General features: G+C 41.1%; 1 protein-coding gene across 2 annotated transcripts in view; it reads left to right on the forward strand.

The window, feature by feature from the left end:
* hspa12a (heat shock protein 12A) overlaps window positions 1-20,552 on the forward strand; it is a 52,240-nt gene that overhangs the window by 29,193 nt on the left and 2,495 nt on the right. The window contains exons 7-10 of one of the 2 annotated variants that reach the window (XM_078273138.1): window positions 6,621-6,792; window positions 12,911-12,997; window positions 17,347-17,451; window positions 17,542-17,800. In XM_078273138.1, the coding sequence (XP_078129264.1) occupies window positions 6,621-6,792; window positions 12,911-12,997; window positions 17,347-17,451; window positions 17,542-17,800 (623 nt within the window). The remainder of the gene's footprint in view (window positions 1-6,620; window positions 6,793-12,910; window positions 12,998-17,346; window positions 17,452-17,541; window positions 17,801-20,552) is intronic. The other variant, XM_078273139.1, reaches the window with a different exon arrangement.

Here is a 20,552-nt window from a genome sequence, read left to right on the forward strand (position 1 = left end):
CTTCATTCACATTTGTACACCTGTCATTTGTTTCCAGCTCGCATCTCTAGTCGGAACACCGTTTGCTAATGACTGATTTCATATCTTGAAGGACATTTCAACCATGGCTGAAGACAGGGTCTAACATGATGGGTAGCTTAAATTATGTCTGTTTGAGAACTTCTCACTGTAGAGAGAGAGAGGTGGATGCTCAGGGTTGCTGCAGTGCCACATAGTAATCAGTCCTCGCTCTCATTCAGTATGTGACACACACAGCGAGCTACAGACTGTAGGAGTCGTTATAGAGACACAGAGAAAAAAATGAAAGAAAGGAGAACTATCGAGAGTGATAGAAAAACACAATAATAAAACTCAACCAATACTACAGCATATAGAATAGAATTAAAAAATAATGTATTATTTATTGGACTTTATTGTCGTTGCACAACCTTGTGTACAATGAAATTTGCTGTGCCGTACCTGATTATAAAAGTACTAAAAGTAATAAATACACAAAAATACTCTAACATACACTCATTCACAGTCATCCCAGTTAAAAATATATATGAATAAGCATTTTAAAAGCATGGAAACAGTATTGCACGGGTTGTATTATTGCACATCTAGTTCATGACACCAAGGTGGGGAAATGTTTGATTTTTGTTCAGTTCAGTGATGGTTAATATCTGTCCTTCAGTCTGGAGGGGTGAGCTTTGAGTGCTCTGTAGCGCCTCCCAGAGGGTAACAGACAGAACAGGTAATGACAGGGGTGGGTCTCATCTGCCAGGATGTTGTTAGCTCTGTGAAGACAACGGGTCCTGAAGGTGTCCTCCAGAGAGGGCAGGGTGATTCCAATGATTTCCCCCTGTTTTTATGACTCTCTGGAGACTTTGTTTTGTCAGCATCTATACAATTTGCATACCAGGCAGTCAGACAGTATGTTACACATTTGAAACAATGTGAATGGGGGCTTTCTGTGATAGTACAAGTGTAATTAGAATATTTAAATGTATCCCAAATCTAACTGGAAGCCAGTGCAGAGTCTTCAGAAGAGGGGTGATGTGATCACTCAAACGATCTCTAGGTATGTACTGCAGTTATGATCCTTAGATGCAGGAAGGTTAGATTAGTGTCCATGGTAACAGCCAGCTTTATTGCCTGTGCTATAATGTGCTGAGATAGTGTAATACATTGTAGGTGGGGGCTCTCTTCACTCTTTTAGACCAATTTACTAGGATCTCTGTTTTGTTGATTTTAGAACATTTTGGGTCTGAAAAATGTATGAAAAATGAAATGAAAACTAATACTGTGATATGATGGCCCAGTGGACCCAGGACAGAACCTTGTGGCACTCCAATATGATGTGTTTAACAGAGGGTTTAAAATGAATAAATGGCTCTAAATATCAATTAGCAGGGAGACAGGTAGTGAGATATAGTTATTATTTTTGTGTTAAGGAATCAGAGGACTCATATACAGTAGGGAGATTTCAAATTCTGTGATAGTAGCCCTGCAATATCATATCAAGATCAGTAGATAGAAATGCAGGCTATCAAAGGGTTTTTACTGGTGGTTTAAAAATCTGATCAAGTAGAGGTTAGGTTCTGTTAGTTGTGAAATGATATCGCCTCAGAAGCTTTCTGCTTCTCTACTGATTCAGCTTAGTCTGATCACTTTGCCCTTGTCTGATTGGTCACTTTTCATTTACCCTTGCACTCTTGTTGATGGAGGTTCCTTACAAGCAGATAATTAAATTAATAAATTAAATTATAAACGTGTGAGTGCGTGCGAGTATGTGTGTGTGTGCGTGCGTGCGTGCGTGTGCAAGTCTCTTCAAACCATTAGTGTATGTGGTCATCTGGGCGTGGCTGTCTGCAGTGAAGAAAGAGGCAAGAAGCTGGAGGGGGAGAGAGGAGAGACACACAACAGCTGTGATGGGTGTGTGTGTGTGTGTGTGTGTGTGTGTGTGTGTGTGTGTGTGTGTGTGTGTGTGTGTGTGTGTGTGTGCATGTGCGTGTGTGTGTGTGTGTGTGTGTGTGTGTGTGTGTTAGGCTGTTCCGACCTGGTTCGAAAATCAGATCTGAGTGATCGGATCACAAGTGAACATCTCTAGGTACCCGTGTTCCCACCTGGCAGTAGAATGTGTCACCACATGCGTCCTGAGTGACCACTTGTGATCGGATCTCACTTCCCCGCTCTATATGCACATAAACAAGTACATTATTTCAGTTTGCATATAGGCTGGTTGTTAATGTATATAATGTCAATTGTTACTTTCACATAAATCAAGTGAAAAATGAAAAAGCGCTGCCCACAGTCTGACTGTGCGTAGCCTATATAAAAGGGTGCCGACATGAGGAGATCTACTGACGGGCGGCAGGACCTGTGCAGGAGAGAAAGATGTTTGTAAAAGTTTCAGTGTGTTCAGCTCTCAGTACATTTGTACCTTCTAATTGAATCTCTGTCGTTTGAAGTTCAGTTATTATAACTGCTTTATTTTACGTTTCATGTTCGCTTATAGGAGTCGTGCTAAGTTACCTCTGATGAAGACCCAACATTTCCGGATTTTGCGGCTTCATAATAAAAGCATTTAAATACCAAAATAACGGAGAAATTATTATTATTATTATGAAGAAATTATAAGAAATGAAACCGTTTAACAGCCGCTGCGGTGACCACACATTTCACTGTCAACTCCAGACAGCGCTGTAGCTCTGGCAATTCAAGACTTAAGGCCTTTTTATGGTTGTGCAGAGGCTCCACACAGAGCTTTCTCCGTAGCCTACGTCAGTGGCCTGATGTTTATACTTGTGCGCTGGTGTGTGCGTCAAGCCGACATGTGTGTGTGTGTGTGTGTGGGGAGTGGGTGATAGAGCGAGGGAGCAGTGAGAGAGTGACGGCTTCGGAGCGAGTAGTGACTCTAGAGTCATAGTGAGAGAAACAAAGAGTCTCCCCTGTTCTTTCTGACCACAGTGGGAGATCTGGAGCAGGAGAAGTTAACCCTCTCCTTGATGTCATGTTGTTGATGTAGAAGGAGAACCAGGAGAAGTTAACCCTCTTCTTGATCTCATGTTGTTGATGGAGAAGGAGGGCGTAGGGCGTAGGGTCCAGTGTAGACGCAGAGGGGTCTGCGGGGGTACACCGTCAATTCGACGCACAACTATAAAAAGGCCTTTATAGTTAACAGACGGAGACAACATAACGGGAGGAAGTTCTACATTCAGGGGCGATTTATAAAACTATAATTAACGTTATTTTCCGATCAACAGCGCTGCAGAGAGCTCGAGACAGCCCGGGATATAGGAGCAAGTAGCACGCAGGAACAAAAATACATCACTAACAGTATATGATAATAACATCCAAAACTTACGACTCACTCAGTGTTTTTTGTGAAATGAGAAATACTTTGAATGAGTACTAGTTCTGTTTACAATTGAGTAGGTGCTCTTTAATGTGGACACAGGATACATTCCCGTTCTCACTGCTATTAGAATGTGGACACATGCGGCTCAAACCACCACCAAATGTGGTTTTTGCGATCCGATCTCAATGCATCCTGAGAGAGTGTTCACCTTTACCTAGAGCTGTCCACTTGTGATCCGATCACTCAGACCACATCTTACTACTGTTGTGTGCTTCAGAGAATGTAGGACCCAAGTGCAGAGACAGCAGGTAGAATAGGGCTTGAAGATTTAATTCATGAAAATACATACAAACAAAAGGTGTCCAGAATACAGCAGGCAAAATAAATCAAAAAAAAATAAAAAAAGTAGAAGTCCAAAACAGGAATCCATGAAACAGGAGTACCGAGGAAAACAGATGAACTAACAAACACACTATCCAGAACAGAAATAATGACCTGACAACAGACAAGGGAAACACAGAGACCAAATACAAGACAATGAGCAAACAAGGGACAGGTGATACAACAGGTGAAACACATCAGGGCGGGGCAGAACAATCAGTGTGTGTGTGTGTGTGTGTGTGTGTGTGTGTGTGTGTGTGTGTGTGTGTGTGTTTTATGTCAGCTATTGTTCGTCAAGACAAAGCATGTAACTCGTCCTAAAACCACACATTTGAGCATTTCTGTAAAGATATGACATGTTGATCAATAACAAGCTGAACACACACACGTTTGACATATTATGGCCTTATAGGTTGATGTGGCTACCGTGTTAGCAAACAATAACCTATTTAAACGTCCAGTAGCTTCAAAGCAACAGTAGCATTCATTTGCAGGAGTTTTTGTGGACACCTGTCTAAAATTCACTCTCCCTTCAGCTCTGTTTTGGCATTACTGTAACTACACTGTAACTAACACTACAGTTACAGTGGGGCGGCTTCACAACTTTTCTGGGGGAAACCCTGACATTATACATTTGTTTATGATCCACTGACAATGGAAAAATATTGATTATAACATAAGATTGATGTCAATCCTCTCATCTAACTCTTGGAAAGAAAGCAAATAAGTGCATTTCCCAAAATGTTAAACTAGAAATTATTTAAAAAGTACTAAATCTTAAACTTTTAAAGGTAAAACTCGTATTGTAATAACTTTTTAATTTTGCTTTTCGAATCTCAAACCACATTAACACATTCTGATTTTGAGCACTGGTTTCAGACTGATTCAGATTCCTGTTCCCCTGCTGTCTTCCCCAATGATATCATCCCTTTGTCCTGATCACATGCCTGGTGTGCAAGCTAAAAGAAGAAGGAAGGAAGGATGGAAGGAGGGACATGTAGACGAGGGTAGAAACAGAGAAAAAGGAGAAGAACTTATAGCTGTTCTGCGGTGGGGCTGGAGGCAGGGATGAAGGGATGTGCTGACAGAGAAACGATGTGAGTAAAACACAGAGGTAGACAGACAGTGAGCAGAGGGAAAGCTGGGCGTCTGCAGTGACTCAGCATCAGGCAGTGTGGCTCGTTTGATTGGCTGCTCATGGAGGACAGAGGGAGGGAGAAAGTGAGTGAACGGCAGCCCACTGCAACCACTCCTCTGATCACATCATCCGTTAGCTCTCCTGCAGCCATGACACAACCCACAGCCCTTTCTCTTGCACTTTGTTCTTTTGATACCCCATTAGTCTCGCATCGCCAGACCTTCCTCCACGGCGCTGCGGAGGAGGGTCTGGCTAGTCCACACAACATTCTGGGATGGGAGAAAAACGTGTTCTGGGTTATTGGCATTTCTTTAAACCAATCACAATCGTCTTGGGCGGTGCTAAGCGCCGGACGGAGCCACGGTGCCTCTGCTAAATAGCCTCAGGAAGGAACTTGTTTTGGTGGAACATGTGGACGTTCAGAAGTAGTTTTAGTCGTGCAAGAGAAAACTCAGATTGGAGAGATAGTCTAGCTAGCTGTCTGGATTTACCCTGCAGAGATCTGAGGAGCAGTTAACCATAGTCCTCACAAATCCACCAGAGGTTAGAACGCCAACACAAAGAAAGGGGACAGACATCCGGCCCAAATGAGGGACATCCGCCAGAACCTCCGGCAGCACCTGTACAATCCCGAAAATGAAACGTTGTTGATATAGACTAATCCACCCCTAACACCAGTCACCATTTCTTCTCTGCCTTTTCCCTCTTTCTCAAACAGTAAAAGCATTGCAGCTCCTTTGGACTTTAAAAGGAATAAACCAAGAAAGAAAAGACAAACTGAAACAAAGTTGAAAAAGATGAGTCTGTGGTTGTGAAACAGGCCTCATGTTTCTCTAGCAGCTATTAATCAGAACACTGAATTAGCAGCTTTGTATCATAGCTACTGTTTTGCATTCGTCCGTGACCTTTGTGACACATTCTTGATTGCACTTTTTAAACTATACAACTACACTACAAATACAGATACAATCTTACTAGTTACCTTGACATAAATAAACATGTTAATGACATGATTACTGCATATCATTTCCCAAAATAAATTCCTAAACTAAAATGTAATAAAATAACAAGAACCTTTCAAAGATATGACACTTACTCCAGATTATATAAATGTGAAAGTTGGGTCAATGAGCTGGTCCCACTTTGCCTACATGTCCCAGTATGCATCACACATTAAGGAACATTCAGACCAGGCAACCGAGGTTGTAGCACAGATACTATTGAGGTCCTGCAGCAATGCCACCATCCAGAGGGCTATATTCAGCATAAACAACACTGTTTGATTGTATTTTTATGAATCATCAATATGTGTATCTGATGCCTATACTATCCCTCTTCAGGTGGTTTTATGCCTAAAAATAGTAGCATGAATTCCAAAGTGACAGTTGGATATAAAATCGACCTGCACCCCTCACACACACTGCAGCTGAAATGAAGAAATTAAAACAAAATCATAAATTGTCATGATCCTGGGTTTAGTACTATTTGCACTTTTGGGGCGACAAGCACTGTCAATAGAAGGGAAACTGCGTCAGACCAGAGGAACTTTTTCACACTCTAGTGTGTGTTGTGGTTGCAGTAGAAACAGGCACAAAGACGTCCAAAACGAGCCTATACAACTTCAGCCATAGACTGCTACAGTAGGCATTTTAAACATGTCCCCATGATGACTCATACCTGAGAAAGAAGTTGCAAACAGCAAAAGTTTATCTTGGAAGTTAAAAGTGTTTTTCCTGTCTGTATTCTTCCCTTGTGTAGTCTGGTCTGGTGTCCCGTGAAAACCCAGAGCAGCTGATCATCGCCTTAGAACCAGAGGCAGCATCAATCTATTGCCGCAAGCTCCGCCTCCACCAGATGGTGGACCTGGGCGCCCATAGCACCCAGAACGGCAACAGCCCCACTGACAACGTGGGGGGCGGAATGACCCAAGGTACATCCCATCAACACTGACACCACGTGGTGCTGAATGTTCTCTACCATGATGCTTTCATGCAGTTTCTCTTTGGCAGCATTAGTACTGACATAGTAACATACTGTTTTCTCTCCTGTTGAATGTTGTTTCTTCCATAGTTTCTCCCGGTCATGGTAAACATGCTTTCTTTTTCAAATTCAGACAGGGAATGCATGACTTTTTATTTTGATCCAACCATCACATTTCAACTTGCTTTTGCTTCTTTTCCAAGATTCTATGCAATATAAAAGCTTACACTTATCCTTAACCCCTTTAATGGGAGCTTCATTCATGAATTATTCCTATTTCTGACTTTATTATAGGCCCAAATGTCCTCCCAGGTCTCCCTTGATGTTTGAAACTGTGTTGAATTTCAGTCATCACTAGAAAGCTGGGCGAAACCTTTGAAATCAATGCCTACCAATTGACCTAAAATACAGTAAGTATTGTAGTAATAAACTGGATAACATTAAACATCATAATTTGCTTTAGTTTGATAAAAGATGAGTGGTTACACTTTAAATGAACTATGTCTGCAAATTTCTAAAATTGACCCACATTGAAACTTCATGATGCAATAATTAAGTATACCAACAAGATAATGTTAGTACAGTTTATCAATCATAGGTAACGGTTAACACTGGAACTGGAAATGTATTACCTTAACAAGTTCTAGCTTATTACCTGGTTATTAATGAACCATATTACATGAAGGACATTTCTAGCTTCCATCAATTAGTCACTTTTTGGTCATTATTCTTGCACTGTACATTAATATCACATAGTTTTGGCAATGTGAAGCAGCAACAGCAAGTACCCTCTCCTTTTTTTTTTTTTTTTAAATACTACCTTTTCACTTTTATTGAGTTTTTGTCCATCACCAACATCAAAATGTTAAATCCAAAATAAGGATTTACAGGGTTCCTTTTAGTCTAACGTCTTATCTTCTCTGTAAAGACAACCACATTATATCATTCACTTGCATGCAAACAAGATATACCCAGGTCCAATAGGTCTTTGTTATCCAAAGAGAAAAAAATCTTGCCTAATGTTTCCATTTGTTCATTCTTTCTTTTTTATTCCATCAGATATGAATGTGTATGAAGGTGTTTCGTTGGAAAAGCACTTCTATGTGAATCTCACGGGCATGTGTGCCTCAATAGATGTATTTAGACGTTCACAACTAACCACTCTAATGACCCCTGTGTTGAGGGAGATACATTCATCTTGTGTGGAGAAACATGTCTGACCAATTAATATTGAAGAAAAGGTTGTATATCTTAGCTGTTTTAGGTTTAAAACCACAAATCCTTTTACTCCTTCAGGAACCCTAAAAACGTTAACACTAGATTTTGATCTTCATATGATAAATAAACACTATATATTGCAGATCAGGAAAAGAAGAAACACAAGATAAAGCTAAATTTAGTCAGGAGGGGTGCTGACATTGACCACATGCTTGATATAGAGTAGATCTCTTTACCAAAAAGCAGGGAAAAACAGGAGGCTTTTTATTATCTGATCAGCCAGAGGGTGGACTACAACAAACAGTTGACTGCCTGTTTGGGATTCCAAGTTCATAGGACTTGTGATTTCCAATAGATTGTGGGATTCAGAACATTCTGCAAGGCTGCAAAGTAGTACTAGAAATATGCCCCCTTTTTGTCCAGTCACCATGGAACTAAATCAGGAACTAAAATTCACTTTTGCACATTCCTCTTTTTATTTCCACCACATCTGAAGAGCTTTTTAGAGCACAAATGACAGCGCCGTTAGATTAGTCAGGAAGCCGGCAGCAACATAACGTTAATCTTAATAAACTTGACAAGTAGCCTTATGTTATGTTACAAGAAATTAGATTAGATTAGAAAGACTAATTGGGATTGACAAGGATGGAATGAAAAGTAGGATTACAAGAAAAGTCTGTCTCGCATCCTAATATCAAGACAACCAGTGGTTTTACAGCAGCACCAGGGTTTGTCTTAGACCAGTCAGTGATGATCGTTACTGCAAACTCCACCTCAATAGTTCCAGGACCACCAGAAAGTTCTATCCCCAGAGCAGGGACCATTGGGAACCAGGAACTAGAAGTGTGTCTCAATTTGCATACTTCCGTAAGTGCACTTACATGTAGTGCACTGTGCATACTTGTGCAGTGCGTACATTTCAACAGGGGAGTGTTGTCCCAAATTGCGCATGGCCATTATGCACTGACCGGAAATGACTCTTCTTCTTCTTCTTGTGTTTAAGGGTAAATTGCAGCCGGGCGGAGCGTTACCGCCCCCTATTGTCGCCCGCTCAGCTTGTTTTCTCTCTAACTGGGGACAGTATAGTGGTACATTTCGAGAAAAACGTGTGCATATTACATTTGTATAGTTTGTGTAATAACCGCTGCAGCTTCCTCGCCCTCCATTTTCACAAGTTTGAAAATGGTGGTCCTGTTAGCTTCCACTCCGTAGCAAAGATGGCGGCCGTTGAGTGGGAGTAGTGTCACGCGATCCAGACCTAACATTTTGGCAGCTTTGAGTGCAGCATCCGGGTGCTCATAGTGCACTGCTGGTGGCCTCACTTCGTCAGTGTGAACGCACTATGTACTCAAAAGAGAAAGTGTAGGTACAGAAGTGTGCTATTTGAGACACAACATAGGACTCTGGTTTCTCCAATCAAATCATTTTAATTCCTGGTTCCCTGGGCTGAGAGAGCTTTTTTCTTACATTGTATGGCATCCCTCTTATGGCTCCGAGCATGTCAGAGAACAGACATGTAGGTTTGACAAGGCTCTTTATGTTGGACACCTTGTTACATCTCAGACATAGTCATCCTCACATGTCTCTGCTCTTTGTCCTTTGATTGATTTGCTGTTGATGTCATTGCTATGGTCTGGCTTTGTAACTGTTGTTTTGTTTGCTCTGTTGTCCTTTTGTCTGTTGTCTTTTAAATCAATACTTAAGAATTGTATAGAGCAGAGCTACAGTATAATCTACATACTATTTCTGCTGTAATCACTAATAATCACAAATACTTCACCACAATCACCAGTGTCACATTTCAATACAGAAAACCAAGGGAACCTCAGACCTATTTGCATCTAAATATTGGTGATGTTGACTGGTTGGTCTCTCTGTCCTAGCTGCCCTTTGGCAAGACTTCTCTACAACTACAGGCCAGATTGCCATAAAACACTGTTGCTATAGATACCCATGGCCCCCAGGAGGTTGAATATAATGACTTATACGGTATAATGACTTAGTGACCTCTGACCTTTCTTGTAGGATCAACATCAGGCCACAATTTACTTACAATGTAAAGCCATGTATTTTTAACCCAATTTAATAATTTCTAATTAAATTGAAACCAAGGTTTGGGAAAGGATGTTATTCCTTCAGTCTGAGCTTTAGTATTAGTATTTTTCAACCTGGATGCCATGGATGCCAACCCATGCATTCAAGTCTAAGTGACACAAATGTTTGAAATTTTGAAATCGAGCAAGACAGCTGTAACCAGTAGCTGTTAACCAGGCTGCAATGTAATCATATAGGGCAGATGCGCATCGTCAATGTCTGTCCACTAAAAGTTCTGTTTTTGCTGCTGACAGACTCAGATTATTATTCTAAGTGTCTGACAACATTATGAAAGGATCCCTACAGAGATAGACCTTTTAGTTAAAGAGGAAGATCCTTTTAGTTTAACACAGTTTAAACAGCAACAGTTAAAACAACAGTTTAAACGAACTCCCCATCACCAAACCCACCAGACTCCATGTAAATAATCAGGACTTTTAGCGTGTATAGAACCAGCATATTTCCACCAGACTCCATGTAAATAATCAGGACTTTTAGCGTGTATAGAGCCAGCATATCTCCACATGTAAATGGGTGAATTAAGGGTTTATTTCAACCAAACCAGAGTGGTGATTGTTGGAACAGTGGAAAGATGAACCAAGACGGCTTTTGATAGTTTTATTTAGTTTCTGTCCACTTTGAATGAAGTGTGTTTTACGACGAAAAAAGTCCTGATTATTTACATGGAGTCTGGTGGGTTTGGTGATGGTGATTTCGGGGCTGTTTCATGTTAAACTAAAAGGATCTTACTCTTTAACTAAAAGGTCTATCTCTGTAGGGATCCTTTCATAATGTTGTCAGACACTTAGAATAATAATCTACTCCTTCAGTTTCCTTTTGACTTTCCCATAATGGGCCTTCCCACTGACGCATCTTCTACCTCATTGTCATTTAATGTCTCCTATTAGACAATAATTTCCTGGCTGATATTTGATATATCATTTTTTATTGTTTATCGTTGTTAAAAGGACTCCCATTAGCTGATGCCGTAGGAGTCAGCTACTCTTCCTGGGGTCCACACTAGACACACAATACATACCCATTACATCGCAGACATTCCATTACAAGAATATATGTAAAAATCACATCAATATGCAATACACTTATCCACACCCACATACATACACATGCATGTGTACACCCTCAAACATACACACAAACATACATTTCCCAGAAACAAGAGATCAAACTAACAGTCACACTCAGCTAATTATCACATTATAAATAACTCTAAAACCTGTTCGCACAGAACAAACATTTCTTACAGAAAAACAAAATAGGAATATTTTTTAAACAGTGTAAGAAGCATACAAGACTTATACAGTTATAAATAAATAGTGATAGATTTGCAATGACATACTTTATTATTAGAATATTACCAAATTCAGATTTCACAGAACATTTTGTAATAAAACTGCTCAATTGTAAATCTGTCTTGGGAGGTAACAATGTTGTTGGAATGTTAGGCTGACGTAATGTTACCACTAGACCTCTCTCATGACCTCTGCAAAGCTAATGAGACTTGTCCTTCATTGTGTGCATTGTTTCCTGTGTGTAGGAGGAAATGTCCCGCTGACATTTCCTCCTGTCTTCCTGTCAGGTCTTCCTGCTGACCTCAGGGTCCATGGCTTCACTGGGCTACAGCTGCAGTAGCCTGTAGTAGGAGACTGGGGTTCTTAGATATACGTTAAAACACAATGAATGCTTGTAGAAATGTTTAGGTATTTGTTTTAGAAAATGTTCATTTAATCAAAACCACTGTGGCAGAAACATGTTTGCTTGTTAAACTCCTTTATGTATTTTCCTTTAATGGAGCATGAATGTAGAATCATGAACGTGGGAGGTTGATGTTGGATAAGTTCAACATGGATCACCTATACAAAATATTGATGGATTCACACATCCCCTTCACTGCATGTTAACACTGTGAGCAACATGATTGGTGTGACAGATACACATGTGTCAAACTCAAGGCCCGCGGGCCAAACCCGGCCCCTGTCAGATTTAGATCTCAATTTAGGTTCACAATAAATTCTGGTCCACCTAGGTTTTGTCGCTTTTTCTGAAGGTTTTGTCAATTTTTCCGACATATTTTTTGATGCTTTTGCTTCCTTTGCTGACGTTTTTGGCTCTTTTTCGATGCTTTAGGCGGGGTTTTTTCCAAACGTTTTTGCCCCTTTTTTTAGACAACTGTTGCTTTTCCACCATTTTTGGTGCTTTTTCAACATTTTTGTCACTTTTTTTCTATGATGACTTAGGATCTTTATTGTCGACTTTTTTTGGCGGGGCTTCATGTGGCCCACACTGTAAGTGAGATAGCTTAATGAGACATGCAATAATACGGTCAACATATTTGACTTTTTCTCTAAAACAAAAGCATGTCAATAAACTAAACATGTCTGGCCCTTGATGTGATTCTCATTTTCCAGTCTGGCCCGTAGTAAAACTGAGTTTGACACCCCTGTCCTAGAGACTTCCACTGCATCTCTATACTGGAATATATATATATATATATATGTGTTGAACAGGCAAATGATCTATTTCTCATTTAAATGCAGCTGTTCTTAAAAAAATATTTGCATCATAGACAGAATAAATGATTACACTCTGAATCTGACTTGCTCACAGCGTGGATCCATGTGCATCTCAGCTTGCTGCTTGCCTCACACACACCACTGTACTGTATATGAGCCACACAGCAGAGCTTCACGGCTTCATCCCACTCACCAGAACATTCTCTCTCTGTTAACAAGCAGCAAAGGAGCATGTTCGGCGCAACCGGCAGAGCCGCACCTTTTTGGTGGAAAATGTCATAGGGGAGCTTTGGTCGGAGCTGGAAGAAGGTAGAGTCTCTCTCTTCTTTTACTCATCTGTTATGCTTTCCTTTCCCTCTTCCTCTTGCTCTTTCCTATGCTGCCAATCTGCCACATTAGATACTAACTCTAGAGATTTTGGTAGAAATAAAGCATGTTGGTTTTTTGGGGAACTGTAACAATCTGGAGACCTGTACATTTGATTTTTTTTCATTATATTGTTCAATTTTATTTCATTGTATGATAACCATTTTGGTTGTACCAAAAGTAGTTCCATTTAGCTTAGCTTACATTCATTCATTCATTCAACCTTTATTTAAACTCGAAAGATCATTGAGGGGCGGCCCTCATTTACAACGACATCGAGTAATTACACAATAACAAAACAACAACACAGAAAAGAATACACCGTCATAAGAAAGATAAAAAGACAATACAACTTTGAAACATTTGGATTGAAAAATTGATAACTAAAATTTGATAAATAAATTAGGACAATACAGATACAAAAGAAAGTACAAGTATGTACAGCAAGTACAAGTAGAAGTTTGCAAGTTTAAGACCAGATTTCTAAATTGTCCAAAAGGCACAAGTGAGTTGATTTTAAAAACGTGCTGTAATTTGTTCCAGTACACTCCACATACAGCCATGTATGTCTGTACTTTACTTCCCACTTCTTCAGTTTAGTTCTAAAGTCCTGGAAGGAAAACTAAGGTTTATTACAACTTGGATTTTATTTTAATAGTACTTGTCATTGGTTCTGTCAGGTAGGATGACATTGTACTCGGAACAGGGCGGTGTCATAGGTTAGACAGGTGAAGAAACACCGGTAGGCCGACGCTCAGAGAGGTTGTAAACAAACTCCCAGGTTAGTTGACCTACTTGGAAGAGAAAACAAAGGTCGATAAGTAAAAGTAAAAGTATTACGCAAACTGTCTATACCAACACATTGTCATTCTTACTCCCATCACATCAAAACATGGACGCTTGGTCAGGTATCTTTGGCATTGTTATTGGCGCTAAAAGTCTCCTTTAGCATCATATCTAAACACGCTTTATTTAAACGTGCTGGATCTGGACTATTGGCGTCACTTTTGATGCAGTTAGGTTTAGGAAAAGATGGTGGGTGGGCTTATAAAAGGTACGTTTACATGACACGCGGGACAAGAACGCGCCAGTTGGGTTTAGGAAAAGAAGAACGGGACAGTTGGGTTTAGGAAAAGAAGAACGGGACAGTTGGGTTTAGGAAAAGAAGAACGGGACAGTTGGATTTAGGAAACGTGACATGCGGGACATCAACCCTGGTCTCCTGGGTGAAAGTCCTGTGTTGTTTGACCCATCCCCCCCCCCCCAATCTCCCTTCATGGATTTTCGGGCTTTCATACTACTCTCTACCGTTATTTCTCTTAAGGCAGCTACACACCGGGCCGATAATCGGCCGTCTGACAGGTCAGTGACTTGAGTCTGTTCGGTGTGTTCCGTGCAGTCATCCGTTGGAGGAGCCGTCGGCCTTCATTTTGGCCGACCTGACATGCTCATTCGGAGACAGGGCAGTCGGGACTCACCCGGAAATGGCGAGCGGAATGAGCGTGACTAATGGCGTTTTTCCATTACATGGTACCTGCTCGACTCGCCTCGACTCGACACACTGTGCATCCGTTTTCCATTGCAGATTTTAGTACCGCCTCAGCGTGGCTGGTCGTTATATGCCGGCTCGATGCAAACACCAGCGCACAAGTATAAACATCAGGCCACTTGAGCTTGTTTTCCAGTTCTGTGGAGGCTCCACGCAGAGAAAAAACCAGCTGGTTAAACTGTTTAAAAATAGCGGGTTTGTTCAGGACACCCCCGTCTGTCGCTTTCACGTCACCTTTTGGTATCGGCTCAGCTCGCTTGGAACCTCGACTGAGGTGGTACTAAAAAAAGAACCTGTTAGCAGGTACCAGGTACTTTTTTTCGTAATGGAAAACCAAAAAAGGCGAGTAGAGTCGAGGCGAGTCGAGCAGGTACCACGTAATGGAAAAGCGCCATAAGCCTCTCAAAATCTGACTAAAATCTTTTAAACTGACCTTTGTTGATCTGAAATGAAGACAGATTCAGCAACTGCACGGCCTATTTCTCTCTTAAAATGTTTTCAGAAACACATTTCGGTAACTATTTTAGTACAATATGAGATCGTATTCTAAACAAGCAGCCATGACAGTCTGGCTTTGAGTTTCCGGAGAAACCAGACCTACATGACGCGTTCAATCAGCTGCCGGTTTTCATTTTTGGCCGACAATACAGATTAGCGCTGCCTGCTGTTATGGAGACGTATTACGTCTCGTCGCTTTGGTGTGTTCTGAGGAACTTCTTGGACCAACTCGGGGAGACTGATCAGTCACACTGGCTTTTCTACCAACGGTCAGCCGTCTGGTTGGTGTGTAACTGCCATTAATACTAAGTCATCTTCAAGCGCCGCGTAGCTGCTGCTCTGCCCGGTGCGTTCTCACACACACTGAAGGGGGATTTGACGCTGAAAGCCAATGACCATGCGTCCGTATTTTATGAGTTGGGAGTGAGAACGGGTTGTCTGTACACATCCATCACGATTTACAGACTGGCATCCTGGTTCACCTTAGACTTACTGTACTTACCTAAATTGTGCACACAGTTTTTCTCTGCAATGGAGGATTAAAGGCACCATTTCACATAAGGGCTGCACAATATACTGTATCTTTTCTTTATCGTCATCGCGATATTAACTGGCGCAATACACATTTCGTGAAAGGCTGCGACATATCGTGAAACACACTCCAGGATTCTTTTGTGTTAGTTGAAAGAAAATCTCAGCAGAAAACTGCTCTTTAAAATGTAACTGTCATTCTTTTGTTAGTGCTGCCTTTTATGTTTAATTCAATGTTCAATTTGTTCAGTAAAAGAATGTTGGAAATGATTTCCTTTCATTAGTTTTAAATTCAACAAGCAGTTTGTTGTATTTTAGAAGAATACTGAAAGCAGCAGAACTGAGAACACTTTAATATCTGTGTATTTATCGCAAGTAATATCTTCATGGCCATATTCAACAACGTTATTGCATATCACATTTTTTTCTCTTATCGTGCAGCCCTATTTCACATGTACATCATCTGGATAACTTGTTGGTTTGTTTACCACCTGTCTGATTGTCTGACTTCACTGTAGTGATGTCATCATGCTCCTACATGAACATGTACAGCGTCTAATGTTTTCATAACTCAATGATGGCCAGACTTAAATTACAATACACCTAAGTTGGCCTTTAAGTCCTTATGTACCTGGACATGTAACAATCAAATATATACAGTATACATCAATGACATGGGTTGTAAACTGTTGCAACATTTGAATGTGACCCAGATGAACCCATTAAGTCATCTTGTTAAGAAGACAAACAGACAGAAACCTCAGACAGCCCCAGGCTCTTGGTGGTTGGTACACAGAGACACTGATACAGATATAGAGAAATATGACTCATAATGATTATAGCAGTTGGCATGATGCGCCATGGCACTTATCGTAACAATAAATATAAGAACTATGATTAGAAATAATAGTTGTAGCAGTGCAGTGAATGGCATTAGTAGAGCTACCCACCTTGAGGTGCACACCCACATTAAGGTCTATGACATGTAGTAACAAAGCAATGCTTAAAATGTGACCTTAAATGTGTTTCACTTTGTAAATCATCTGATTTCCAAACTGATGTGTCAAACTGTGGCAAAGCCAATGCTGAGTCCCTCTCTTTACCTCATCCACTTTCTCGTCTTTCATCACCTCACCGCTGCGCTGCTGATAATGCAGCTACAGAAATGTAGGTCAGCAGTACGCTCTGTGGCCTGGATCAGAGTCACGCTGAACCTCCCTTGAGAATGTTCTTAAAATCAGCAGAGTTGTGGTAGAGAAGCCGTGGCTGCATGTCTGAGCAATGAGTCCTACCAGGAAGGATGCTGTTAGACATCACCTTTATTTATTCAGGGAGGGCCTACTGAGAGCAAGCTCCCATTTCCCATGATGCCCCGATTACATGCCATATAAAATTGCAATGCATGTACAAATTACTGAACATAGTAATTCATATATAATATACAGTTGCAATACACAATACACACATCAAACAATTACAGAATGTTTAACAACCCAAAGTGCACATGTAGAGTCAGGATACATGGACTCATAAAGAAGAAATTTAAAGTGATTAAATGGCATCAGGCTGTTTTTTTTATTTTATTTATTCATTAGAATCTGCAGGTTATTCCATTTATATGGAGCATAATATTCAAATACAGTTTTGCCTAATTCTGTCCTAACAAATGGAATTACTGCACACCATGTTCCATGTGTGTGTATTCTCTGTGCAGGTGACCGATATGTGGTGGTGGACTGTGGCGGGGGAACAGTGGACCTGACTGTCCATCAGATCCGTCTTCCAGAGGGACATCTAAAAGAGCTCTACAAGGCCTCAGGTAAACAGGGCTTAACATCATGTCTCTCTGCTTCAGGCTGCTGAGGTTTCATCCTGTTTTTATTTGAGTGACAATCCCCTCTTTCCCCAGGTGGTCCCTATGGCTCTATCGGGATTGACTATGAATTTGAGAAGCTGCTGTGTAGGATCTTTGGCCAGGATTTCATCGACCAATTTAAGATCAAGAGGCCGGCCGCCTGGGTGGACCTGATGATTGCGTTTGAGTCTCGAAAGAGGGCAGCAGCCCCTGATAGAAGCAACCCCCTCAACATTAACCTGCCCTTCTCCTTCATCGACTACTACAAGAAGTTCAGGGGCCACAGTGTGGAACACGCCCTGCGCAAAAGCAAGTGAGTACTTACAGAAAACCAGGGAGCAATCTCCTCCCTGGAAGGTGTGTCTATAATACTCTAGTCTATATCGACGTCATTTCATTTGCGGAATTGTTCAGGTGGCGCTGGAAATTCAACCGGATGTTCCTCTGTCTCTGTGTTGGTGTTCTAACCTCTGGTGGATTTGTGAGGACTATGGTTAACTGCTCCTCAGATCTCTGCAGGGTAAATCCAGACAGCTAGCTAGACTATCTGTCCAATCTGAGTTTTCTGTTGCACGACTAAAACTGCTTTTGAACGTACACGTTCCACCAAAACAAGTTCCTTCCTGAGACTATTTAGCAGAGGCACCGTGGCTCTGTCTGGAGCTTAGCACCGCCCAAGAAGGTTGTGATTGGTTTAAAGTAAATGCCAATAAATCAGAGCACGTTTTCTCCCATCCCAGAATGCTGTGTGGACTATCCAGACCCTCCTCCGCAGTGCTGTGGAGGGAAGGTCTGGCAAAGTGAGACTAGTAATACCCTGAACAGGAATAGATAGGTAGAAGATAAGATGGAGAGTAGATTATCCATTACTGTAAAGATGCACTATTCTTTATTTCAACCCCCCTTTATTCGACAGGTGCAGCACCGATCACAGTAAGGCCGGCTACACACTGGCTGCGTGACGTGAGCGTGGCGTGAGCGTGGCGTTTCTGTTGCGTGTCCGCTGCGTGGATTTTTCTATGTCTTTCCACACCAGAAAGGTGTCTGACGCTGCTCTGCTGCTGCTAGCGTTGTCTGTACACATGGATGTTTCCCATTGATAAAATGAAATACCATGTTAAACATAAATATAGACTGATTTGATTACAGCAAAGACAACGTCAGCAGTATTGACGGCAAAATAAGCTACAGAATATTTTGTTCTGTATTGACAGGTGCAATATTAGAAAATCGATTTTTTTTTAATTACATTTATATCTGCATTTATATCAAAACCTAGAGACTTTCAAACATCAACATGTCATTTATAACTATGTATTCGTGTCAAAATGACATATAAACATTTTTTTGTATTCTATTTTGCCTGGAAACACTTCTTCACTTCTAGCATGCACGCGTTATAGGCGCAGCTTGAGCCGCGCCTGAGACGTGCCTGTCACGCAGGCAGTGTGCACGCTCTAACCTGTTACCATGGGAGCCGAAATATAAACGGACACGCCACGCAGCTGACACGCTCACGCCACGCAGCCAGTGTGTAGCCGGCCTAACGTTGGTACTCTCCATGGCTGCGCATTGAGACAATGAATGGGACATAGGAACGCATTCTCATTCAGGCTGCATTTGCACCAGTTGGATTTTGTTCTCAGGAAGCTGGATGTGTGGGGCGACCTCAAGCTCACCCATGTAGGCTGAGTCCTTTGCTGCTGCCGGGTTCGAATCCGACCTGCAGCCCTTTGCTGCGTGTCATCCCCCGTCTCTCTCCCACCTTTCCTGTCTATCCACTGTCACTGTCTAATAAAGGGAAAAAATAATAATCTTAAATAAAAGAATTAGCTGCAGGTGTACGTCTTTAGTGGTACACAAAGGGTGAAATATACAGTATACAAACACAAAATACAAATTTTATTTTTGAACAAAATAATGTTTGTACATAATTGAACACTTGGAATTGGTGAAAATGTGAGTTTGGGAAACATTTCAATCACATACTTCATCTTTCCACCACATTATAGTAGCTTATACAGTTTTATTTAATGATAATATTAATACATGGATACATGAACAACACTTTTTCTAGAAACATGCAACTGCTTTAGAGGAATGGGTTTCCATCAGTGTGCTGACTCATACTACTGACAAAGGCACTACCAGAGGCTGTTACCAGTCTGATGACACATGGTGGGTGACATTATGTTTATGGATAATTGTAGAAAGCTTGAACAGACTTGTTTCAAATGGTAAAAAATAAAAATAAAAGAATAAAATGGAAAAGTGTGTAAATGCTGTAACTTTAATCATGAAGTAGAGTGTACGATAGTCAATCCAGATGTGCTAATAATTCACTTATTATTAAAAAAACAATTCTTAACCTCCAGACTTGATAAAAGAACACAGCATTAGCACTCAGTGTTAGATAGAGAAGATATAAATGGTAGCCATTAGAGTACTATAACGACCAGGGACCAGCGTGGAGTCTAGATTTTAATGGCCCTGTCTCATGTCTGTGTGGATTTTCATAATTCCAAAGGGAGGGACATTAAAAGATATTTATATGGCTGAAACTGGAGCCCTCAGTGCGCCAAAGGCTCCTCTGACACCTAACTGGAAGTGCTCAGTCTGTCTCATTGTGCTGAAGAAAATTGGGAGGGGCCAACATTAACATCACACTCCCATGTGCACATACTGTACATGAATCACACACACGGGATCACAGCAGATGGATACTATTGATTCTTTCAGGATTGATGATTAGACATACAGACTGCATGTAGAGATGTGCTTGTAGGCCTCAAGAGACAGGAATGAGGGGAATAGAAACATCTGTGACAGCATACAGAGCCCAGGCTGTCTCTAGTTTCTGCTTCCTGTTTTCAAGCTGGGGAACACAGTGGCTGATCTGAAAATACACTTTTCTTTCAATCTATCCACCAAAAACACTTTATGAATGCATTTAAAACGCTACAGTTTCACAATCATGCTTCATTTTAAAGAACACCTCTTGTAAATATTTGCTGATTGATCTGTCCAAATGCTCAGACTTACTTTCTGCGCACACGGACAGCTGT

The sequence above is a fragment of the Sander vitreus genome, chromosome 17 (assembly GCF_031162955.1).
Source record: "Sander vitreus isolate 19-12246 chromosome 17, sanVit1, whole genome shotgun sequence".
Taxonomy (NCBI): Eukaryota; Metazoa; Chordata; class Actinopteri; order Perciformes; family Percidae; genus Sander; species Sander vitreus.